The sequence below is a fragment of the Taeniopygia guttata genome, chromosome 3 (genome assembly GCF_048771995.1).
Source record: "Taeniopygia guttata chromosome 3, bTaeGut7.mat, whole genome shotgun sequence".
Taxonomy (NCBI): domain Eukaryota; kingdom Metazoa; phylum Chordata; class Aves; order Passeriformes; family Estrildidae; genus Taeniopygia; species Taeniopygia guttata.
This window is the reverse complement of record NC_133027.1, coordinates 96410866-96436881: the sequence shown is the minus strand read 5'-3', so window position 1 is coordinate 96436881 and position 26016 is coordinate 96410866. Positions and strand designations below refer to the sequence as shown.

Sequence of the window (26016 nt, the reverse complement as noted above, 5' to 3'; positions counted from 1 at the left end):
CAGCCTCAATCCTAGGTAAATGCAAACCCTCAGTGCAATGCCAGTGCACATCCATGTGGAATTACAAGGACTGGAACAAAGGCTGCCTCATTATCACAGTGCAAGGACAAGGACATAGAAATACTGAAGATTGTCCACCCTTTGAGAAATTCAAACCTCAAGTGGACATGGCACTGAACACCTGATGTAGCTCATTTGTTCTGTAACTTGAATAATGTCAGGCAAGACCAATTTCTCTGCAGAACAGTTGAGTATCCCTATGAATATATATATATCCCTATGAATACTACAGAAAAACTTAATATCAGACTGTTACAGTGAAAATCATGGATGACAGAGTGTCGAGGAAGAGAAAAGCAATAGGGACAGGCAGTGATCACAGGTTTTTGCTTCCTAAGAACCGAAAACATAAAGAAGCTTTCAATAAAATAGACAGGTACATGATGCCCAGGTCTGGTTTGCAAGGGACAATCCCAAATTTCAGTTATAAATCTGTCCTTATTGGTCTGGTTTATTAAAGGGTTGAGGCTAGAGCAGCATACCACATCTGGAAAACGAGAGAGAACTAATGTAAGTACCAGACTAGGCAGGCAGCACAACACCAGAATTCAAGTTGAACATGAATTTTGGGAGAGAACAGCTCATTAATAAAATAAACAAATTTTGGGTTTAGCTAGGATTGCTCAGGCAAAGTGAAAAATACTACAAGTGGTTACAAAGAGATAAGGAACAAAGCATGAGTGAGGCATAAACAAAAATTTCTGCATAGTAAGAAAGACCAAAACAACCCAAGTTCCTTCAGGGAGCAGGGATGGGGCAGCAGGCAGGCCTGGCAGAGGCAAACAACCTTTTTACTCTGGCTTATTTCATAGCACACATTCTTGTTTGCTACATAGGGACTGTCAGTATCAACTCTCTACAGCAGTACCAAGGCCTGAACCTGAGTCACCAGCTGTATCCTGCAAGCAGATACAGGAAGATAGGCATCCAGAGCACCTGTAAGAGGAGCTGAAATTTCTGGGAGTGCTGGGGTATTTTTTATTTCTTTCTTTCTTTGACTGTTTACTTTATTCATGGTTCAAGATAGGGTCTTTGTGAACTACAGTCTCTCTGCTGAGAGGGAACACTGTTTCCCTTCATGCCACAACTAGTAGTGATACCAAGGCAGGTATCTGCAGCTTTACGGAGCTGAGCCAGCACCTCCAAATCTCTTAGTGCCACAGTAAACAACACACAGAAGGAAATGCTCTATGATGGCTCCAGTCTGTTAAAACAAATAACAAGGGACAAAGGTTTAAAAACCACTCAAGTGAATGAGAGTAAATCCCCTCTTTCACAGTAGTTCATGCTTTATCTCACTCAAATCCACAGAATACTATACATTCAAAACACCTCAGGGAAATGGCTAAGTTCTGTAGACACAGAAAGTTCCCCTTGACAGTGGTATTTTCAGATGAAGGAGAAGATAGCAGCACATGGCACCCTTCGAAGCTGTCTTTTAAGACCAAAAGAGCACTGTGAGAAAAATATCAGGAGTTCTGGACAGGTTCCTTTGGGTCATGCACATTTTTTAAGCAGACTGTCTCCAGCACTGGAGCTATTGCCTGCATGGCAGCCCCATTCAGGCAGGGTCAGAGTTTTATTTCCTTGCAATCTGCCTTTCAGAGCAGCAACTTCCTGATCCTAACAGAACTATTATTAAAATGAGAGAAATATAGCTCTCCTTTCCTCTAGTCCCCAGCTTCCCCCTTGGGAATTTGCAGGTCCTTTATAAATTATGTGCATCAGCTGTTTCCATCCAAAAGATGGAATGCTCACTGGAAAGCCTTCAAACAGTTTCTTACTAGTGTGACTCATCTGTTACCTAGGAGAGGAGCAGGAGGAACAGATCCATCTGAGGCCACTCTGTAGGCACGCTGTGCTGAAGCTGCCTACAGCCTCCATCTGCCTTCCAGCAGTCCCAAACCCTGCCAAGGCAGCTGGTCAGGCAGGTGGAAAGCAGCCTAGAGAGGCACACAAACACAGCCCATTCCCACAGGGAATGCTGAACCAGGGGGTAATGTGGGCAAAAGCATTCTCCTCGTTTTCTTCAGCTTTGCAGGAAGACTACACCAGCATGCAGCCACAGCTATGTGGCCATGCAGAGAGGAGGTGACCGTGTTTAAATTAAATCACTCGATGCAGCCTCCATTCCCTAACAGGAAAAGAAGCCCTGCAGCAAGAAGACCCTGTGGCTTCAAACTGCTGAGGCCTATTAATTTATTTTGCCATCAAGGTGCAAGATTGGCCGGTGGCAGGGATAGGGGTGGTCTGCTTGAAAGAGCTGTGCAGTCTCTTCCATGGTCCCACATTTGCAGCGTGTGAGGGCTGTAGCTGAGGACACTCAGCATGTCAGCCCCAGCATAACTGGGCTGCACAAGAACCAAAGGTTCCCCATTGCAGAGAAACACATTGAGCTTGGGCTGACCATGCAGGAGAAAAGTCAGGGGCCACTCCAGCCCTCCCAGTCACGCAGGACCCACAGCTCCCAGCTGACTGCCAGACCCATAGTCCTGTGCAGCTGTCAGCTGTGGCCCAACCTGGATTGCTTTCACATTTCCAAGGGCCAGTCAGGCAGTTCTCTGCTGCTCAGGTTGGCTCCTTGCTAAAGCCTGTGCCCAAGAGGTATGGGTCTCAGGGCTTTCAGCTCTCCTGAATAACAGGTATACACAGTGATGGAAAAGCCAGCAAAGTGGGACACTGACCAATAGTATGTGGACCACAGCCTCCTCCTATTGTCCTCACTCTCTCTCCCAGGTTTCATACATTTTGCTTTCAGTTTTTGTGTGAGGGAATCAGGTCTGCCATGAAGGCAAACTCCAGCTCCCAGGACTCTACTAATACTGAAGCTTCCAGCATTAATCCAGGATTTATATCCTAATGTGTGTGACACAAAGAGCTCTGTGGGAGCACAAAGCCGCTGAGCTGATGACCCACCCACGGTGCTTTCAACGGGATCAGCTGATTTCGTGCCATCTGACAAGAACGAAGGAAGGACACCAGCACCCTAGCTGGGTCAGGGAAGCTGTGGCCAGGACAGCATGCTCAAGATGCATTTTGTTTCCATGTTGTCCTTTGGCAGGTGGAAAGGATGTGTTTGCAACCCCAGAAACACATCTCTCCACCACAAGCAGCAGAGAAGGTGGAGGGATCGCACATACCAGGATGGTGGCAAATTCCTGTCCCAGTGGTGACAAAGATCCTCTCCCCTCCCTTCTGCCTGGTTAGAGGCACCAGGCCTAGCAGGGATGCAGAGGGAAAGGGAAGGGATTTTAGAGATCAGACAAATATCAGCAGAACATTATGCACAGAGACGCTGATCCCTTGCACCCTTCCCTTCCCACCCTTCACCCCCCAGGGAGTGATCTGAAGGCACTGCTGGAAACCATCCAGCACTGACCCTCTCTTAAAGGGTAGGGAACAGTAGGATGACAAACTCCAAACAGCACTTTGAGAGGAGCGCCTTGGCAGAAGCGGGCAGGGAGGCATGACAGATTCTGTCCCAGCGTCTAACCAAATTCATTCCCTATACAAGCCAGCACCAGGTATCTTGCTGCTGTCCCTGGGGTACCATTCCCACCTGCCTGAGAGCCAAAATCTCCCTGAGCATGCTAAGTGAGACAGAGGGGTTGGTTGGCACTAGGCAAGGGACATGCAGACCAGCACTTCACAGACAGCACAAGGATGGGCTTGGCTTGCTGCCATCAGGCAGCAGCAATGAGAGGAGCCTACCTGAATCTTCACAGCGATAAGTATAGAGCTCAGCTCTTTGTCCAGCTCTTTCAGCACCGTGAGTTTCTTCAGGCGCAGACTGCAGAGCCTGTAAGACAGAGAGAATGGGACACATTCAGGCACCACCATCCCTGGGGCCCTGCCACATGGTACCCAGTGCTCAGAAGGCAGCCTGGATGCTTGGCCCAGTCGCAGGCACAAGCTTGGCCTAGGAACGCTGGCATTCACGCGCCACGGAGACAGCCCATCGGGGAAAAAAGGAAAGAAGGAAAATTAACAGAGCTAAAGCAGGCTTAAGGGATTAGCATGCAACAGGAAGTCCAACAGCGGACCATGTGGTAAAGAGATCGCTTCCCAAGCAGGGCTGTTACCAGCTCTGCTTAAATCTACCTCGGCCACAGCACTGTTTATTTATAAACCAAAGCACTTAAATCCACTCTTATCCTGGACTTAATTAAGGCAAATGTTCCCATGCAGACATCACAATTCAGCTCCTCTCTTGCACGGTACCACACAGAGTTGACTTGGGAAGCAACCCCACAAGGAGGCTTCATACAGCTTCAGCCACACTGACAAGCTCAAATCCTGGGGATTCAGCATGGTAAGTGGCACTTCCAGGAAAAAGCTAGGAAGGATCCTGATGCTAAGTGAGAAGAGCTACTTTGCTGCTCAAAGGAGCAGTCACAGTGCCAGTGAGACAGCCAGCTACTCAAATCTCCTACCTAGGAACCTGCAGCAGGACTCTCATAGAGACTGCTTGCAAGGAACTCTGTGTCAGGGAGCAAAGCCAGACATGGCTTTACCAGCAGTAAGAGCACACGGATGTTTTGCAAGTTACCCTCCACAGCTGCATTGCTGCAGACTCTGGTTCCCAGGACTTCTGTGGATATTAGCATGCTGGACCTGAGAGTCAGGCCACCCTCCCAGGACTACAGATTTGGCTACTACCAAATACCTTTCTTGTCTGACACACGGTGCTCTCTGAAGGCCTGCTGGCATTATTTATTCTTAAAGGAAAAAACCTGCTCTTGCTATGGTGACGTAAAGCAGCAGTGTAGAACAATCCCTGAGATGGAATGACAGTAAAAAGGGAAGAACAGAGCCTAACTGCAGGACAGGTTTAGAGCTTAGCAAGCACTCACCTCCTATCATGTCCCTGTCCTCCCTTCTAAAATACTTTTAGCTTGTGCGGAAAGTTTCCTGGACTGTGACTGCAACCCTGCTGTTCTGCCCTTCGGAAGCTGGGTGTGCAGGGAAGCCCTGCACACTTGTTTGCCAGATGGCTGCATTATTTCAGCCAAAACCCAGAGCACAGACCCTGAGCTCTCGTACTTTGTGCACACCAGCAACAAGTGATCCCATCTCTGTCCACCCTTCCCCTCTGAGCCTCTGCTTGTAGGAAGGGAGAAACTTTATTACGTGAGTCAGGTTTCTTCCTCCCCAGAAATACTTAGGCATGGTTATGGGGTGAGCTGTGGAGAGCACGGCCAAAGACAAAGATGCACCTCTCAGGCAGGGGGAGGGGGGAGGGACTGAGTTCTAACTAGAAAAAGGGGTAGAGCAACTCCATCAGATGTACTGAAGGAAAACTTGCAAAGAGGCTAAGCTTAGCTAACAACCACATTGACCAGTGCTAATTGTGAATGTCGCTAGACAAGCCATGGAGAGAAATGAGGCTTGAACATGTAAGACAAGTACAGCCCATCTACTCAAACTTTCCTTGCAGCACTAATTTAGTCACCTAGTTACCTGCATGGAAAAGTTATCTCTTAAAGACTAAACTTACGTAAGGATATTCAGTCTTAATTGGAGGATGTGGAAAGGTTTTAATTCTCCCTAGCAGTTGTTCTCGCTGTAGAAGCACACTCCTTATCGAAAACTAATTCATTCATTAGCTCTTCATGCTCCTCTCTGAGGCAGTACCTGGTCTTTTTTCCAGGGGAAGAATGAATGCCTACTGTCAGCTCTCCCACCTGGGCAGCTCTTTGATCTCTACTACGGCACTCTTCTCTTTCTATCCCTCTCCAGCTTTCAAGATCTATTTTATACAGTGAGAGACGCTGTAGTCTGCCCCATGTCCTTCCATAGCACATGCCAGAAGGTGATTCCCTCCTTCCACCCTCTGCTATTCCTCCCTGCAGCACTCGAAGACATAAGGTACTCAAAGATATAGCTTGCACTCTGCAGCTCCAACCCTTCTCAAAACAGTGCTTTCTAAAATACCACAACCCTTCCCACAGGGATTAACATGCATGTTCTAGAGTCTGAATGTACTAACAGCACAAGAGCACACAATTTTTAAGCAGCTTGGCTGTCCCTGATGATCCTCTTTTGATCTGTTACTTAACCAATCCCTGCATCACCCAGATTTACATCAGTGCTGAGTGATCAGTGCCAGTCCAGGACAGGAGAGGGTCTCACACAAATCTCTGCAGATATCTACAGGACAGAATCGATCCACTGTGATCAGATGCTGCTCTGAACATTTCAGCCAAATCCCATGGCAACAACCCCATGGTTTTGTCCGGAACTGATCACAGCGTGATCCCTGAAAATCACTTTTTGGTAGATAAATTATAAATCTGGATTTACTTATTCCTGTAATTAAACAGAACAAGCAGCAACTGTGCTTGAGCTATGGAACTGCTGTAGAGACCTCCACTATACTGAGTTGTGGTAAATACGTCTGTGTAACATTCTGATAGCAACAATGACAGCAACAAGGAAAATGAACTCCAACAGGGCAGTCTGACAGCCTCCTGGAACAGTACTCCTACACCACTCTACTGGTCATTTACTGGGGAGAGGTACTCACTGTTCCCTGGTATTATCTTAAAAAATGCTGCCTTCTTTCCCTCACTACATGACAGATTTGGAGCTTTTGCTCTGAAGTTTGATTGAAACATATATGCTTTCACCAAGCTGGCCTGTAGTTATCTTGAAAATGAAAACTCTTACAATATGCATTTTGTGAAATTCACTGCCAGCAGCAAAGCACTGCCTCCAGCGGTTGTTTGCAAAAGCATCCAATCAAGAGGTCACAGAGAACATACAGCAGCTTATTTTTGTTAAGGAAGCTTTCCTCTCTGACCATCCAGAACTACAGGCAACTGTACTAATTCTAACAAACTGAATATTTCTTCTACAAGGGATAGATACTCTGCCATGCTGATGTGAAGAATCCCCATTATTTTCATAACCTTCCTGCTGCCTGACACACCCCAAAAATATATTGGAATCCAGAGAGATGTTAATTCATTTCTCCTCTTCCCAGAAGATGTTCCAAGGCGACTAATCCTGCTCCCTGTGCGCTTATCCTTGCTAAGAGTTGTTCTGCTTCTACTGCTTTTACCTGGCTCACCAGTGTCCTTGCAGATAGGAGGACAAAACATTTGCAAAAAGAACTAGATTTGGGTAATGGAAGAGAATGTTAGTTAAATCAGCCTGTGGTTTACTTGAAATGTGCATCATACAGGTGATATTCTCCATCGGAGAACCATAGAATTGTTAAGGTTGGAAAAGACCTCCAAGATCATCAAACCATGAACAAAGCACGACCATGTTCACCACTAACTTGTAAACCATGTTTGTGAGTGCCTCATCTGCTTGTTTTCTGAATACTTCCAGGGGTGGTGCTTCCATCACTTGATTCCACCACTTCTCCACCCCTTCAGTGAAGAACTTTTTCCTAATATCCAAACTAAACGTACACTGGTGCAACATGAGGCTGTTTCCTCTTGTGCTGTCACTTGTTACCTGGGAAAACAGACCAACCCCCAACTCAGTACAACCTCCTTTCAGGGAGCTGTGGAGAGCTATAAGGTCACCCTGAGTCTCCTTTTCTCCACGCCAAACAGCCCCAGGTCCCTCAAGCACTCCTCATAAACTTAATTCTCTAGACCCTTCACTAACTCCAGACACACTCCAGCACCTCAGTGTCTTTTGTGTAGTGAGGGGCCCAAAACTGAACACAGTATTCAAAGTGGAGCTTCAAATCATCAGGCAGAGGAGTGAGACCTGCTGAATTCAAGGTGTCACATCCCTTTAAGATGATGTTATCTGCCATTAGGAGGGTCAGCTCATACCTATGTATGTACATGACCCATCGTGGCAATGGAGCTTGGGTTGCATGCTGTCCCTACAGTGTTTCCACTGCATGGGAACATGGGCTGTTATGGGATGTCCCAGGACAAAGAAGCAGCTTTCTCCAATATTGTCGCTGCTGCTGACAGTGATTTACTACAGGCTGGTCTTCCCAATGAAACTGAATCAACTTGAGTGAAATAATATGTGACTGGTTTGTGGTGCAGTCACAATTTCTGCATTATCACTCCACTATCTTTACTTCATGTACATACAGATTGAAGGGATTTATATAATCTGGGAGCCCGAGAGAAGGAGCAGACACCATTTTATTGCTTTAAAAGCTTGTTCCCTCTCTGGGCCCTGTGTGACAAGTTCTGTGTTTTCATTATTGGTTGCCTCTGTCAGAGGCTTAGTCAATTCCCCTAACCCAGGAGACCACAGCCAATGAAATCCCACTATTCTGAAAAATCCTCATATCTGCTTTTTCGAAAGCAGACATGGGAGCTTAATTATGGTCTCTATTCTTCCTGGGTCTATCGTTCACTATCCCTTCCTCAAAATAAATCCTAAAAATTTTAACTTTGATACAACTGAAGTCTGGCCAGAGCTGCACTGTGTCCCCATTCTTTGCCAGAGCAATATAGAGATGTATAGGATCTATTTTACAAGCATTCTTATCACTATTTGTTATACCAAATCATGTACATATTATCCAAGAACCGATTCACTCAATTTAATAGTTTTATTGCAGTGCAGTAAAAGTGTCAAAATTCTCTATAGATTCAATGGACCTATTCCTCTACCTCCTGGAGACCACAGCAAGAGGACATGAAAGCATTTTCTTTCTACATCTTTCTTTTTTTTTTTTTTTTCTTTTCAATAACAAAAGGTAGTTTTTTGCTTTCCTTTTCATCGAAGGAGCAATATAAAGCATTATGCAACAATTTCCTGCTTGGGCAGTACTCTTTGCATAACTTCCTCCTTGAAGAAAATGAAAGTGTTCACCAAGTTAAAAAAACTAATATTGTTTTGAAAAGCAAGAAGATTTTCTGCTGCTGACTGTGCCACTAGACTGGGTCACAGGTGGTGCCCTCCATGTATGAACAGAAGTAATAAAATCTTCTTAAAAGCAACTACAACAGTCCTCATTCTGGAGGAAGTCTTCAAATATTATTTTTATGTTTACCATCCTCTTACATATAAATGTAAATGTATAAAAATATGCTTTTAGAATTTTTTTTCAAAAACATATATAAACATTATTATAAGCAAGTACTAATCCAAAGAAAATCTCATCCAAATAACAAAGCAGTGTTTCAGCTGATGTGCAACATCTGGAGACTCTGTTCTTGGTGTGGTGCCCACTGCAGCTGGAACAAGCCAGGGGAAAATCCCAGTGTGCATCCAGAGTCACTGCCCAACCCCGCTCCGTGCCCCAGCCTCAGAGCTAGTCCTTATTCCCAAGTTAAGGGTCAAGCCCATGAAAAGCTCTTTTTCGGCTGATATCTGGGCTGTTCAGTGCTTGGCTTACCAATCACTCATGAGTGGCAGCTCATTCTCTGGACAAGACTGTTTCCCTGGACATTTGCACTGATTTCTCCAAGTGGCAGCAGCCTTGGGTTTTCCTGTAGTGTTCATGCCACATACACATGTTAGAACATATCTACCTTTCCCAGCACTGCCCTCTGTGCATCCTTGTCAGCACTACCGTCCTTACTAGATGCACAGATGAGTACTTAGCCTTTAATAGTGTCAGTTTAGCTGCTTTTCAATTTTTCCTGACTTTGACAGCTCAGGTTTCCCTTAAAGGTGGCATTAAACTCTGAGACTGGGCTTCTGGAAAGATGTAAGAATTTTTATGGCCTCAGAAGGCACGGGATGCTCCCGATGCTCCTGGTACCCCTGCCAACAGCTGGAGTAGCACCTATTCCCAAAACATGTTCCCGCTAGAGGGCAGAAGGCAGCCGGCCAGGACCACAAACCCGGGATACAGGGACGCTCTGATCAGAGGGGTGCCCATCCACAGAGCTCACCTCGGATACTGCCCAAAGCAGGCGCCAAGGGAAGAGCACACAAACTGTGTGCCAATGGTGAGACACCACCCAAAATGTGCCACAGCTTCCTGAAAGTAAGATCCTCCCAAAGCCCCAAGTGGTGTGTTTGCATGAGACACCACTGATGCACGCAGGGGGAGGAGAGACCTACTCCACTTTCAGAAACCAAGTCCCTGCTGCCAGCAAACAGAGCAACGAACTGGGACAGCAGCAGATTCATCAGGCTCTGCAGATCAGGCATCAGTACAGGCAGCTGCACCAATCACAGATGGATTGGGAGAAAAGCCAGTGTCAGCCTGCTCTGAGAGCTCCCCCAAGGGAGAGACAGGCAGAGGACTCAGGGCTTGCCAGCACACTCTTGCCACTCTGCCCTCTAGCCACTGCAACTGCTGCAGCCCAGGATGGGCAAGTAAAGCAAGCTGCACCGAAGAGGTGTAACACAGTAGGATACAAAGGCCAAAAGAGATGACAGCACCCTCCTGGAGTCGCCAAGGAAAGAACCAGGGCAGAGCCACCAAATACCTGCTGTGTCTCAGGTCCCTCAGCCAAGCTACACAGGGTGCTGTGCAGCACAACAGCCCTGGTGCTGACCAGCATTCCTCTCCTTGCCATAAGGGACATTTTGGCTCATCTGTGTCCTGGCTGACAGCAGCTTGCTACCAGTAGCACATGTCTGCCCTGCTGCTGGATACAGAGCAGGGCTTTGTTACTGCAAATTGCAGTAGGTTTGATTTATCCCAATTCCCAAGTGACATTCACAAAGGAAATTCTAAAGCACGAAGCACAGAAAACAAAACCTGCCCAGGTTGTTATGTCCCTTTATTTCACAGCTTACAGCTCTGCCTGCCTCAAGAAATCCAACCTGTCTTCCCACATGACTATTCCTCCCCTCCATCATCCCATCTCCTTCCATGTGCCCCTAAACAAACCAAACCCGAGGCTAATGCTCAGACATCCCAGAGGACCAGATGACATCCTCCTTCCTTTTGTCTTTGAGGGTGCAGCAAAGGAAGGGGGGTCTTGTCCTCACAGCAGCGACTTGGCTGCGCTACAAGGGAGGAAGACAGGCAAAGTCATGCTGGGGAGGGCAAAGAACGCTATCAGTAGGATATACATTACCAAGAGCAAGGTATCATCAAGCAATTCATCCTGAGTAATGAGGCAAATAGGAAGAAAAGTGTCCTGCAAGCAGATACATCTACCTTTCCTTGTCTTCCTGGCTGGCTTCTTGCTACTGCCTAGAGTTTTGCTCACAGCCTTGTGTCCTGGTTAGCATTTCCCCCCTGGAATGGCCATTCAAGATAGACTGCAGGCACTGAAAAGAGGCCAGTGCAGTGCATTAAATGGGATCTCAGCACCACTGTACTGAATTGGAGCATCTAATTTTTTTTATTTTCTTATCCCCATGGAAGGGAAAATCCATACCATCAGCCCCTGCTGTTCTCATCTGACCAGGCAGGCCATTCTTAACTGCATCAAACATCACCATCTCACTGTGTATGCACATTTATCGGGCATACCCTGCTCCAATCAGCCCTTGGAAGAGTGTCTATCTAACTCTTCATTCTCTGGGCAGACGATCTCTGCTTTGGTCAGCACCCAGCTGCTCTGTTAAACACTCTGAAGCAGTTTTCCTACCTGCTGCAGGGACCACACACAGCTCTGCCCAGGGGCTCTGACTGCCACCCAGAGGCCTCCCAGGCATTTTCTCTTCCATCACAGGCTAGTAACATTCCTCTGTGCTCAGAGATGTATTTCATAGTACTGCAGTACCACTGAGACAGCACACAGCTGCTCTCAACAGAGGCAAAGAACAGGGCAGGTCATACCCCGAAGAGACACAATGGTCAGGACAAGGCATAGCAGGCATTCCAGGCTGGGTCAGGTGCACCAGTGAGATAAGGAGGTTCGGAGAAAGGATAAGGACATCAACACTATGCATGACTCAGCCAGCAGCAGTAACTACTACTGATCACCAGCAACAGCCATCAGAGCTGCTGCTACCAGTGTGAAAGCAGATAGGTGTAAGGAGGGAAAGTGCAGACAGGTACTGGATTCACTGGTTTTGTCTGGGAGAACTAAGATTCACTCAGCATTACAGAAGATTTGTTGGATTTATCTAAGACAATATAAAAATCTTTCTACACACCGAACAAGATGTAAAAAATCTTCCTCAGGGTTTTCAAAACTTCTATCTGACACATGTGGCCAAACTGCAACCAACACTGTTGCTGGACCAGCCACTGCTTCCTTCACAAGAAGGTTACAATGGGTTTTGCTTTAGAAACACACTTGCTAAAGGAGGTCAGCCAACATGCATCACTGAGTGTACACCAGTGTACACCAGCCCCACGCCCAGGGAGTGTCTGCCAGGGAGAGGCAGATGGACCACCAGCAGTGCTGTGCTCAGGGTGCAGAACACTTCTCTTTCCTAAAAGCTACTACAGGCTTTCAGCTGCTTTTGGGCTGCCAAAATGTTACCATGCTAGCAAGGCACACCAAAGAGCGTTACTACTCGTAACACTGCATTTCCAATGAAATAATGGATACTCAGGACAGGAACTAACATCAAGATCCCTCTGCTTGTTTGCTGCCCATGGCACAGTGAGGCTGTTCTAAGCAGGAGGGCAATGCAGAGGTCATGAGATCCCAAACCAGGAAAGAGCAAGCCTGGCTGCAGTAGAAAAACTCACAAAATGATTAGCCAAGGCCCTACAGGAGTATTCCCTTTTCTCCAGTACCTCACAAAGCATGGACAGCAGTGATACTCTCAGACCAGCAAAGATCTCTGGGATTCCCTCTGGTTAGGCCTGCAGCCCACACCTCCAGAGTATATGTGCTCTCCTTCTCGAGCCTACTGAACCATCCTCGGATGTTTGGACGTGTCTCCTCACATGGACAAGTGTGTGTCAGCATCTCTGCAAGCAAATAGTTTCTAAACAAGACACATGGTGCTTTCTCAATTCAAATTCAAACACAATAGTGGAAGCCAGTCAAAGATAAGCCTACATTACAAAATGCTCCCTTCCAGTTCCCAGGCAGATTTCTTTAAGCACATCTATCCTTTACAGGCTCCACAGCTATAGACAGCTCCAGAGTTTCAGACTCAGTAACACAGGCAGCCTCAAAAAGAAGTGGACCACTCTGGCCTACTACTAGTTTGTGTTGTGGATTTGTGTCAAGAAAAAGCATGGCACACTGTAGGAAGCAGACAGAGAGATGGCAAAAATCAATATATAACCTACATGCCACCTCCTGACTTGAGGACTGCTTCCTCCTGATCCTCCCTGCTGCAGACTGAGATCTCCCACAAGCTCTGCCAGGCTGGAGAGCAGATCACACACAGGATATACATCCTTCCTACCCTGATCTCAGGGGACATTCCCAATAATGTGGTTAGTCCCACTGTAGGAGGAAAGAGCAGCTGCCACTGTGATGCCAAACCTACCCAGAATCTCAAACTCCCAAACAAGATGAGCAAGGCCTGTCAGCATTGGCAGGGCTATTTCAGCCTCCCCTTCCTAGCAAGTCTCCTCTCTCCAGACATAATTCAATATAGAGCTCTGCCCAGTAGTTGTTTCCCAAGAGGTTTATAAACCTCTCTGTTGCATTGGTCTCTTAAGCCACTGATCTGGACCAGTGAGGCCACTATGCAGACTACACACAACAAACCCTTGTCTGAAAAGTGGGGAAGCTATGAAAGGGCAATTGTTAAAACCACGGAAGAGCAATCACTCTGTGCATTCAGTGACAAAAACAAGATCACAGGATGGAGTGAAAAACCTGGAATCTGCCTAGAAAGACACTTGGCTACTCCAACCTGTCACTAACACAGACATGCCAGAGCTAGCCCACACTCCACAGCAAGGAGCTGCAGCTTACCTGGTGTTACAGAGCAGGTTTCCTTTTAGAATAGAGGTACCTGCAAACACTCCAGTGTGCACTGCTTCGCCTCACCAGTTATCTTCAAAAACAGCCCCCCCTGGAAGAGACATCCACCTTGAAACACCACTGCAACACAAAGCTTCTGGGCTGTTTCTACCCAGCAATGCTTGCTTTTCTGAGACAGGGATGCCACACAATCCATGCAGGTGGAGTGGAAATGACAAGGCAGTACACATTGTATGACTCACACTAAACCCCTAGCTCAGGAATATCATAGTACTTACCAAAAAATCCCAGCAAAAGAATACTGCTTTTTGTCCAGATCCACTGACCCTGTAACATCAGGCTCTTTGGGAGCAGGCATCAAAGAGCATGAACCAGCTATGCTGCAAAAATAAATGTTTCCAGGGAACAGCTGGAGCACCAGTGGACCACAGCAGAGGCAATTTCCCCTCGGGGCCCTCTCCAGGCAAAGCATGCAGGCAGCTGCTGTCCACAGTCATTCCTGCTCACTGGCACCACAAGATTTGCCAGCAGGCTGCCAGGCTGTCCAGCAGACTGTCCCTACTCTCCAAGGTGCTGCAGCTTGGGCTCAGCAGTGTCAGACAGTCACTGACAGGCTGGCAGGGCTCTTGGGGACCTCAGCAAGCAGCACACACACTGAACAGATGACACTGCATGCACCTGCAATTGCTCACTTCCAGACGCTGTCCCAGTGGAACAGGACAGTCTTTCCAAGGATCACTGTACCTATTCACCTTCTCAGCCAGCTGCAAGCAGAGCCAGGAGTTATCACAGCACACATTTCACCCAGCAAAAATTACAGCCACACAGGGCACAGGCAGCCATCCAAAGACACCCTCACTAAGAAAATTTAAATTTGTAACATACTTCAGAAGTTCAACACCCTACCAACCACTTTGTCTCTTTAAAGCACAGTTGAAGACTGTAGTGCTCACTGAAGCACCAGAATGCCTATTGAAGAACTCAGGAAATGGAGGGACAGGTGATTTATCATGCAATCCTTCCCATCAGCCCACAGGAATGTGTAGCTATAGTGAAGGACAATAGGTGCACACAAAACCACTTGGTGCAACAGAAGCACTCCTGTATGTCCATTATCTGGGCATATGCTGTCCTGTATATGTTCAGATGCAGCATCCTTGTTTTCTCTCTAAGTACTCTGAATTTTATACAGGAGGTCATTAAGCATTTCTGAAATGAGCTGTCCTCAGCTCTTGTACACAGGCTTCCAGAAAAGCATTTGCCAGTGCACATACGACCTTGAGACTGGCCCACAGGAAGCTCTGCATCAGCCAACTGAAGCAGAAGAGACAAAAACATGGGTTTTTTTGGTTCACTGATCAAACTGTAAAACAAGCCTATAAAAGAAATAAAAGCTAGTTCCAGTCCAGAAGAATACTGAAAAGTTTTTAAAACAGCCATGAGGGGACACCTTTGAATCTGACTCTAACAGTGGTTAGTAAGGACAAGTAATAAGACTGCAAGTGACTATGAAATTGTAGCCAGTTACACTTTTCAAGAGGACAAAAGTCAAGGGAAAGCAACATCAGAGAAAGAAACGTAACTAAAGGCGCAGGATCTGGACATATGAAAAGGGTACCACTCAAAGCAAAAACTTAGTTCAGGAATATCTGACAGTTCCTTAATAGAAATGCTGCTTGCAGCTATGAACAGGCTGCCAGTTCAAAGGAGAGGTGAATGCACTCCTCAGGATAATCACATACGGAGAAAAGGCAGAGGAAGCTGTTCCCCAGGGAAGGCAGATACCAAAGCACAGGGTCTTTTGTTAGCACAATTCCGTGGATGCAATCACCCTATTCCTCCCCCACATGAAAGATCAGAGATTGTCAAGAGTGTTCAAAAGAGCCTATTAAGCTTGCACTGGGTGCTCACAAAGAAGAGGTCTGTTCTTTCCCAAGCCAAAGGGAATCCCTTTACTGTGCCCACTGCAGCTCCCTATCATGTTCAGCTGGGAGAAAACAAGCAGGGAGAAGGAAAACAATGCACAGAGCAGCAAGGAATACTAGGCAAGTGCCTTGGTATCCCAAATTCATGGAGCTGGGAGCTTTCTAGAGGAGAGAACACAGCGTTGGTTTGTTACTGCAGAAAGGGCAGACACAAGGCACAGACACAGCAAGATGCAGCTCCCTGGGAGCTTCCAGGAACATGTTTCAAATGTGGGGTGGGAGATACAACTTCAACGTCCCAGGTCAGGATTTGGGTTTACCTGGTGGAATAGAAACAGCCTGCTCTCAAAACAAAGCAAAATTTCATCAAAAGCTGATCTCCAACTATAGCCACAGTGCAAACAAGTATCCTGAGGAATAAGAGACAGGATGACAATTACCATTTCCCAGACCCTCCTGAGTCCAACAGTGAGCAAACAAATCAAGATGTAAATAACTGTTCCAGGAGAGGACAGCATCTATGGAAGAAAGTGACTGCATGGAAGCCACCAGTTGGCCCCAGCACTGTAAGGCAGCCTCCCCATCCCAGCACACACACTGGTCCCGTACTTCCTTCTCAGAATCTGTCACCAAGCTAGTGAGCACACAAGTGTTGGCCCCGAGAGCTGTCCTTCAGTGCCCCTTGCACTCTGTTCCAGCTCCAGCACAGGCTGCCATGCTCAGGAAGGAGGTGGACAGCAATATTCACTTGGCCCCCTGACAGGCTTATTCCAACTGCAAGAGGGCACCACCACAGCTCGATTAGAGTAGTGTCACCAGCAGGATTTCAGGATGTGTCAGGCAGAAAGGGAGAACAGACTGCTGACACAAGTCACCCACATGCAGGATATTTGTTCATACAAGCCAATTGCAGGAAGAGTTGAGAAAGTTATTACCATTATTTCTACATTTGCCTGCTTAATCTTGTTGTCCTAGTTACCAAAGCCCTGGTGACTAAGGCAACCAGTCTTGGCAAGTAAGACACGGAATGCAATGAGATATAATACAAATATTTAAGATTACTCTCAAAGAGCAAAAGCAGAAACAAGTAAAAGCAATTCTGTGCCCCCAGCATCATCCCCAGTCTCCCCTCACATGCTATGTTTCTCATCACTTCCATGGGAGTTGGAGAATGGATACTCAGGTGTTTGTGGTGTACCCAGGAAATCCAAGGCAGGCTGCAAACCCAATTCAGATGTGCCAGAGCGCCCCTACACACTCCCTTCTTCACAGTGAGTTAACAGTACAGACACTAACATGTACAGTCCTGTGCCCAGACTGAAAATCAGAACTTGTGTTACCATTCAATAAACAGCTCTTCTTTACCCATGTATGGTCTCTGCAGCACGCAGGCTGCAGGATCACAATGCCCTGGAGCATTTCACACAGCATTTCAAGGCATCTCCATCTAAGAACTGAGGAATATGACACTCCTGTGGTTTCTGAGATCACTATCAGCTCTGCAACAATCCCAGTCCTGAGCACATATTTGCTTCTCTGTTATTTTTATCAGAGACACACAATACCCAGAACATCTCAAGCTCAAGGCTGTGTAAAGTTAAGTAAAAAGTACTTTAAGTGAACCACATGACTTGGACAATATAAAGGCACTTCTGCTGTCCACAGGCCAGAACCTCCAACTCTAATGATCCTGATACAAGTGCATATCAAGCCCAAAATATAAGCAGCTCTTGCTGTCATAGAACTCCAAGTAGATTTCACTAAGCTTAGCTTTTTCTCCCCACTTTCTACTAAACTTCACATAAATGGAACAAAACTACATGCTTTATATTTTAATCAAGATATCAGTTATGCAGAACCTATAAGAGTTAAAATAAAAACTGGAACAGTTTTTTATAGACACTTCACGTTTAGCTTGCTATGAACACTAGGTACGCAGTAATGCTGGGCACCTCACAAGAAACAGGAAAACAAGACTATTCTGCTGGGATGGGTGATCAGATCCTGAGAAGAAAAATGAGAAAATTTAAATCAAATGCATATAATAACCCATGATTCATCATAATAAAAAGATGTGTTTAAAATATTATTTAAAAGGAAAAAAATATATCCCTCTCCAACCTTTAATTATCCTATATTAGAGCTGTATATAGCATTTAATTAATTAGGGTGCTTACCTGTTAAAAGCTAGTCACATAAAATAGGAAGTTTCATTTTCTCCCTTTCATGTTTTAACACCAGAAGAGACAATCACTCAGGACCTTGTAGGCATCCTCATGAGAAGGTATGGAGCTTCAAGAAGAAAATTTGCAAGTATGTAGAGCCAACAGTGCTGCACACTGGGCTCCAAGGAGTGAAAGAGACAGGAGTGAAAGGCTGCATGTTTCAGGGTGTGGGATGGACTTCCAGCTAGGAAGCATCACTAAGTTACCTCAGAAAATTCTGCCTTTCAAGGCCTTGTTTGAACTACGTTCCACTCAGATGAACTTCAGAGGAATGACCTCTCTGGAAGCAAGCACTGTTTTAAAGCCATGTGTCTGCTTAAGTTATCAGTATTTTTTCACTTAAAATGAAAATAGCATAGGGTTTTCAAATCAGTCTGACCTAATGCAATGGGGTCAGGACACAACTTTTAACTACTTTTGAACTACAACTACAGCAGGAATAAGCAGGCAAAGGCAACAGGGAGGCTGCAGAGAGGCAGAAGTTCATGTGCTCAGCTGGAGAGAAGGCAGGCAGGCACCATGCTGCAGCCATCAGCTCTCTGCCCCCACCTCTACAGACAGTTGCTTTGCTTGTCCAGCAGGCAAACTGCCCCAAGGCCCAGCCCTCAGTCTCCCTTCTCCAAAGTGGGATGAATAACAAAGCTAATTTGGAAACCAGAAACCAGGCAGGGGCTTGAGAAAACCTATGCAGGTTGCCACAGCAACTCCACATATCCATGTCACCGGAGACCACCATACTCAGAAAACTCTGACAGCAAAGCCCTTTTAGCACTTGGATGACAGCCAGCTATCCAGTTTTCTGGCAACAGGACTGCAAGCCTAAGTAAGATCAGTCCAGTTCAATCTTATGAATGGAAGATCTCCAAGGGACACCAGAACAGCTGGCACATCCGGTGCAGGCTCAGCATCCCACAAAGCCAAGCTGTGAAGGTGCTGTTAGGCAGATCATTGAACTGCCATTGTGATTGATTCTCCACATTTTTCCATTTGAGGGAATGATACATTGGAGATCTACACTTGTGAGCAGCAGAGCAGCACACTTGGGGTGTGCAGCACAGATTGTTCTCTGTTAAAAAGTTGCCTGAGCCTTCAGCATAACAGGCAACAAAATATACAACTAGACCTACCCGAGTGATTAATCTTCAGAACTACTTTATAAAGTCTGACAATAATTTGGAGCACCTTCCAGCATTTTTCAAAAGCAAAGAAATAAAACTGTGTGTTTTCCCTTTCTTCTTGTTTATACCCTCTCTCAAAATCTGAACTCAAGTACCTGATATTAAACAACTGGCTAAGAGCCTCGGTCAGACAATACTGCAATTTCTCTGGCTCACAGCATTATCAAGGGTTAAGTAGGCTTAATGCAATTGCTCTTGTCAGCCCCTCTGACTGCTTGTAACCACCACAGAGAAAGATCAAATTATTCCAACAGTTGTAGAGATAACCTCAAACAAGAGATCAATCTACCACTCACATTTCACTGGGGCTTTTGCCTTCCTCTGGAATATGCTGATTTGACACCAAGTCCAGCCTCACTTTTGGTAATGCCACTGAATACAGGTGAAACATAATAAACTCCCAATGTGCAGAAGTATCATTGACAGACAAAAGCTAAGGTCTATGGTTTAACTCTTCCTGCAAGAAAAGAGATTTAACCCAGCAATGTGAACAGCTATGAAATATGAAGGAAAAATCCAGAAGATACAGGCAACAACCAAACTCTCAGCACAGAGATCGGGCACACGACTATGAGAAGCTCCTGCATCTGTTACAGCCACCTCTGCTTCCAGGCTTGGTGGCTACGTAAAGCACAGGGTACTCATCCCTGGGTCTCCATGAACAGGCTCTGTGTGAACACCTGTGTATGAACCAGCCCTCCACCTCCCCAGTGTAATGCTGCTTACTCCTCAGAAGGCAAGCTGAGCCAGTCTCCCACACACTTGTATTATCTGCTCAAAGAACAGCTGCTCACAGACACTGAAGCACTGGTTTCAGACTCAAGGTCAGTTACCGCCCCGCCCCCCCCCCCCGCAAAAAAAAAAAAAAAAAAAAAAAAAAAAAAAAAAAAAGGCTTAAAGGGAATACTTCAATCATAGAACAAAAGACTCTGGAGGTATTTGTTAGCTGTTTCTGGCACTTGTTTCTTCAGCTTGCACTGCTTTTGATAAAGCAGGTATCTGAGCACTACTGATAAATTTATCCAGCACACACCCCTGACTGAGAGCTGCACTCCTGATGAAACTGTCTCTAGCAGAAGATTGCAAAGCCCTGTGAATATCCCTGCCACTCACCTGATGAATGATGCTTACTTGGAGCCCCAGACACACTATGGCAATTTGGGTTTAAAACACCTCTGTGCACAAGAAATTTTGTAACAGCTTCAAACACAATGAGAAAGGATGAATTCTTACATATGCACACACTGTAGCAATGTCCTTGGGAATTCCTATACTTCAGTACAACTTCACTGTGCTTTTCTGCTTTTGGAAGATCCTCTTTATTTATTTTTTTTTTTAAATTAGAGACATATTTCCATCTCTGCAGAGAATTTTCTTCAAGGAGTCACCTGGAAAATGTGCCAGGGAAGAGAACACCTGATAATATCCTCATTAGAACTGGCACTCAGTGAGAAATACCTTATTCTACTCAGTTATCCATGTACATCACTGTTAATTGAAACGAGCACAAAACAAAAGGTAAAGAGTGCTACCTATCCACATTAATTACAGGAAAAAAAAAAATTGTGAAGAAATGAAGAGGAGGTTTTAATCTGTTTACATTAGCACTAAGTCAGAATGACCTTTTCCTTATACCACTGCCTTTCTCTTAGAGACAAAACAGCATGGCTCCATTTCATGGACCTTTATGGGCACTGACCTACAGGCTGTGCCCATCAGAGAGCACATAAAGGGCAGAATGGACAGACAGATATCTAGGGTGAGGGATACTTACTGCCCATAACCAGGTTCCCCCACGAGTCCCATAGGAGCTTGGACAATTCCCCACCAGGCTCATTTTCAGGCCCTTGTCAGAGATGCTCACAGAAATCAAGCAACATCCCACTTTTTTGGAAACACTGACAATCCCTCTCAGAGGGTGCAGGCAGAGAAGCTGGAGAACCAATCCCCACTGCCAGAACCCAATGCTGTATCCTTCACTCCCTGCGATTCCCGAGCACCACTGTGTGTTTGAGCATGTGACACATTGACTCAGCCTGTTCATCCAGCAAAGAATGAGCCTAAAAAACAATGAGTTGTTTCCTTCCAAGCCAGCACTGAGCTAGCTTGTCACATAATCAGGCATGAGCTGGAATTAGTGTCAGTCCAGAGCTGTGAGGCTGAACTGCCAATTTGCGCCATTCCAGGTGTCCCTGCTGAGTGTAAGTAGAGAGGATCTGGAACTGGGCCTGAGAAAGGCATAAAGCTCTCCCACCTTCTTTCGACACAACCCAATCAATGCATGAATCACCCACAAGAAGCACTTGTAATGCCTACCATACATATCACCCAGCACCCCAGCAGAAAGGCATGCAAGGCTTCCAGTTAAGATAAGACAACAGCAATTAGCCACTTTGGGGTGCCTGTCACCTTTCTCTCCCTCAGCACACCACAGCTCCTGAAGCAGCTTCCTGAAGGCAGTATTGTTGACTTATTTGCGCACTTTTATTTCACCTATTTTGTCCTGTGTTGAATCCTGCACCCTGCTGCACAGATTTCTGCTGACAATGCTGGCTGTGCTGTGTTGAGAGCTCACACAACAGCTTTGGGTCATGAATCCCAGCTACCTGCACTAAAGCCCATGAAAGGTGCCATGCAAATCATGCTCTTTGGGAAAAAAAAACAAAAAAAAAACAAAAAAAAAAAACAAACACCAAGTTATTTGAAAATATACTTATGAGAAAACCATTCAGTGTCAGCATCTAATAGGTAAGCCTCTAAACCTCAGCATGTAAGACTTCCCATTGGGTATTTTTCCATTCTTTTTTTAATATTAGGAGGGCCCATAAGTCTTTTAGGTCTGTCTGGCATGACCTCCTGTAGAGCACAGACAAACAATATATTTGCTCAGGCAAGAAAGAAATGGCAACACACCAAAAACTTGCTGAGAAATGTTCCATCTTTCATCAGCAAACAACAAACCTTGGGCTGGTGTCAAGCCATCTCTGAAATTTACCCCCTGTTTTGTGATGTATGTCCACAGAATAAAAAAGGGAACATAGCTGACAAAGCACCTCAGAAATTAGATGCAACTCCTTGTAACAGACAGACAAAGCAGCAGCCTCATGTCCAGTATGCATCCATGGAAGCAGAATTCAACATTGAAGTTCATTCAAAGTCATTGTTGCATTAATCAGCACCAAAATCTTTACACTTAGAAACAGTTGTAACTTTCTGGAGAGCTCTGATTCCCATCCTGAACTGACATACAGCCAGGGAGTGACAAGATGTTCTTCAGAAATGGGGATAATTATCACAGAATCATAGACTGCTTTAGGTTGGAAGAGACCCTGAAGATCATCTTCTCCAACTCTCCTGCCATAAGCAGGCATACCTTCCACTAGAGCAGGTTACTCAAAGCCCCAACCAGCCTGGCCTTGAACCCTACCAGGGACAGGGGATCCAAAACTTCTCTGGGCAACTTGTGCCAGGGCCTGTTCACCCTCATAGTGAAAAATTTTGAGTTTTTACAAGTTTGAGAATTTTAGGTTGTCCTATATGGAGTCAGGAGTCGGACTTGATGATCTTCATGGATCCCTTCCAGCTCAGGGGATTCTGCGATATTTGAGCTCTAAATACCTTAATACACTCCCGTAACACCTGAAGCACGTGAACCAGCAATCTTACAAAGGGACGTCAGAACATCAGCAGGATTTGCTCCATACCAGAGTCAACCAAACATCCAGGCAACTTCTAGAAGGGGTGCAATAGCTTTTCTTTTTTCATATTCCCAGGGAAGGAGCAATGAGAGGAAGTGGCTTGAGAAAACTTGTTTTTTTCTTTTCTAAGAAATAACATTTATAATTACCTAGCCCTCCAGAAGCCTCTCCAGTCAGAGACAGTTACTTTGGTAGATACTTCAGAGATGATCTACATGTTCCTGCCCATCTCTTCTGGAAAAAAAGTAGGGAGGGTAGAACACTGGAAGACATCTCCTGACAGGGAGGAGTAAAGATGAGGGGTGTTCATCCCCAGCACCGCTGCCTGGAAAGTTGGCATTTTTGCCCACCTACCAACTGACTGACAACTGCCTCAGAAAATATTGGAAAACGGGCAGATTGTCTCCATAGAAGAAAAGATGGAAGTCAGCTACCACGGCTGAAGAAATGAAAAGCATAGCATCCTTCCAGTATCCACGTTTGGATTTTCATCACACCCTCTTTTTGCACTCTGGCAACTGCTACCTCTAAAGAGTCCCAAAAAGGCAATGTACTTCTACAAAGGGGCAGCTTCTCAGCATTCATGCCACATTACTCCATTCTCCTTTGGATTGGTGAGAAAACTAACTCAAAAGACAGAAAACAACTACTACAAACATCCCCTGCTAGGGATGTCAGCTGCTGGGAGCTAGTGGTGGATTTGCACCCAAATTCCTACCAACCAGTAACCCCAAATGCCATTTCCAGGCAGACTTTCCATCAGAACTCCCAGGGCACGGCAGTGTATTTCATACAACCCAGCCACACCACCTCACTCTTGCTGTAATTCTTGTGTGTTACTAAACTACTCACACTGCAGATGATTGAGCAAGGCAGCAAGAGGCTGGAAGTCTGCCAACAGCCATTGAGAAACAGCTTGAAACGCATCTGAAAGGACAGGGGGGGAAACTCGGGCACACACCTCACAGTTCAGCTCTCTCAGTTCTGTTATGATATGGACCCATGGCTTCTGGAATAGACTGGAGTTAGGACCAGGATTTTACACACAGTTTTATCACTGGAAGTAGCCCAGTAATTCACAGCATACAGAAAGATCTGATTCTAAGGTATATGCTTTAGGAGCATCTCATCCATTTCATTTAGTAGCTGCAACCACAAAGAAATGCACAGCTTGTCCTCACAGAAAATTCCCTATTTTATTAGATATCTTCCTTCAGTGCAAAATCTGCATACATTTTCAAAATTAGAGCTTTATTCTTAAGGAGAAGAAAGCTGCTAGTCTTGCTATTCAGAGGATGACAATCCTCCAAAGCACAACCTCTGCAGGCAAAGTAAAAAGAGAACGAACCTGCCTTTAATAATCACAAGCTTTACAAGAAACCTCCTACTATCACTGCAAGAAAAAGCACACGCCAAATTCTGCAAGGGCAGGGAAGACAGGCAGGCAAGGAAGAAATACTGCTGTGGGTCCTAGTGAACTCTAAACACTTTTGTTCTCAGGGATAGCCACATGGAAGAGCAGGATTTTTCCTAGTTCCTAATATCTCAAGGTCTTACATTAGAGAAGAAAAAATGAATCGTATTTAGAGCCTATTTGTCGTATACCCACATACATAATGCAAGAGAGCTTATCAGGTTCACTTCCCAAGGCAAAGCTGATATAAATCAGAGGAAAGGAAGCGTTCAGCTTAGGTGAATTTGCTTTATCTTCCATTGGGGCAATTTAATGACAGTGATTTTAAGTAAAGCAGTGACCAGGTAAAGATGGGATGCAAGACAGTACAAGACTGAAATGCTCTTTGAATCAGTTGTACGAAACCTCATACAAATTCCCAAGCCCAAAAAAATCTCTCTGCTATCTTGTTTCACTGGCCTGGTCATTTTACTACCAGGCAGTTGCCACTCCAAGTAATTTGTCATTAGCAGACCTAGTCCGTGCGCAGTTTGTTCAGGAGCTGTTTCTCCTCCCAAACATTGCAGGCTGTGCATGCACAAAACCAATGTCACCACGCATAGAATAGACTCCTTCCCTCAACAACCCCTTTTATCTAATCCTAAACATTAAGACTTAGTCCTTACAAGTGTTTGTTTCATAGCTGAAAAATGGGAAATTTCAAGGTAATACAAAACCTGAAAATATGAAAGGAAGAAAATCGGCAAGTGTAAAACATGACTGGCTTTCACTCAGCCTCTCCTGTCCTTTATATAATCTAGACGTTGTAACATGTTGCAAAAACTTAAGAACTGTGAGAACCAGGGAAATAATAGGCAAATGGCACAGGCTTGAGTTTCTACAGTGCTGACAGCTGTCACACAATTATACAATTAATGACGCAGTTGCAAAATGTCTTTCAGTTCAATAGGATAGGAGAAGAGTTCTCCTCCATTTTTGTCCCTTCTCTCTGGACCTGCACCAGAGACATGGACAACACCAACCTGCAACTTGTTTACTTTATATGGATTTATTGCCTTTCTAAAAGGTTGAGCACCTGTGTCCCAGAAGAAGGGGGGATGCAAGATGCAGAGCCCAAGTACAATGCAGGTACAATCATCTCCAGGACAAGCATGGTGGTGGAGACAGGTATTCTGTACAGACATGTGCTTTTTAAACACTCAATCACCTCCCTTTCAACAGGTACCGTTCAGAAACAGCAACCATCCCTTGCAAAACTAAGAGCATCCTACGGGTTGCACACAGAGCTGACACTCCAAAAAGAGTCCACAGGTACAGGGAGAAGCAGGAAAGACTAACAGCCACACCCCCACAGCTCAAATCCATAGGCCTTTTGTAGTGCATGCATTTCCAAAGTGTCTTTGACAAGGGTGATAACTTGCCACTGAGGTCCAGCTTTTGTCTTTCAGGGGGACAGTGGGGAGGGTGTGCACATGCCCATGTATTTCAGTTACATGCCCAAAGAGTAATAGATGCTCTACAGAACATATAACACTTATTTAGTGGGGATATTTCCTACTGCAAAATAAGAGAAGAAGAAGTTGTTGAGAAGTCTTCTTTGAGGCAGCCTGAGATTATCTCGCTCAGCCCCAGAACGAACCAAGTTATTTTCCCTTCAATGGCTTTATTTCCCACAGTCAACAAGTAAGAACCAAGACACTCAAAAGATACATCTAGAAATCTTCACACTGTCACCAATCAATCTATTTTCTTTTTTATTCTCTTCTATTCTCTT

The 26016-nt window shown here is 45.4% G+C and overlaps 1 protein-coding gene across 5 annotated transcripts in view; it reads right to left on the bottom strand.

Annotated features, from left to right (window-relative positions):
- LOC100220079 (phosphofurin acidic cluster sorting protein 1) overlaps positions 1-26016 on the bottom strand; it is a 54245-nt gene that overhangs the window by 16240 nt on the left and 11989 nt on the right. For all 5 annotated transcript variants that reach the window (XM_030268913.4, XM_030268915.4, XM_072927459.1 and 2 more), the window contains exon 2: positions 3772-3859. In XM_030268913.4, the coding sequence (XP_030124773.1) occupies positions 3772-3859 (88 nt within the window). The remainder of the gene's footprint in view (positions 1-3771; positions 3860-26016) is intronic.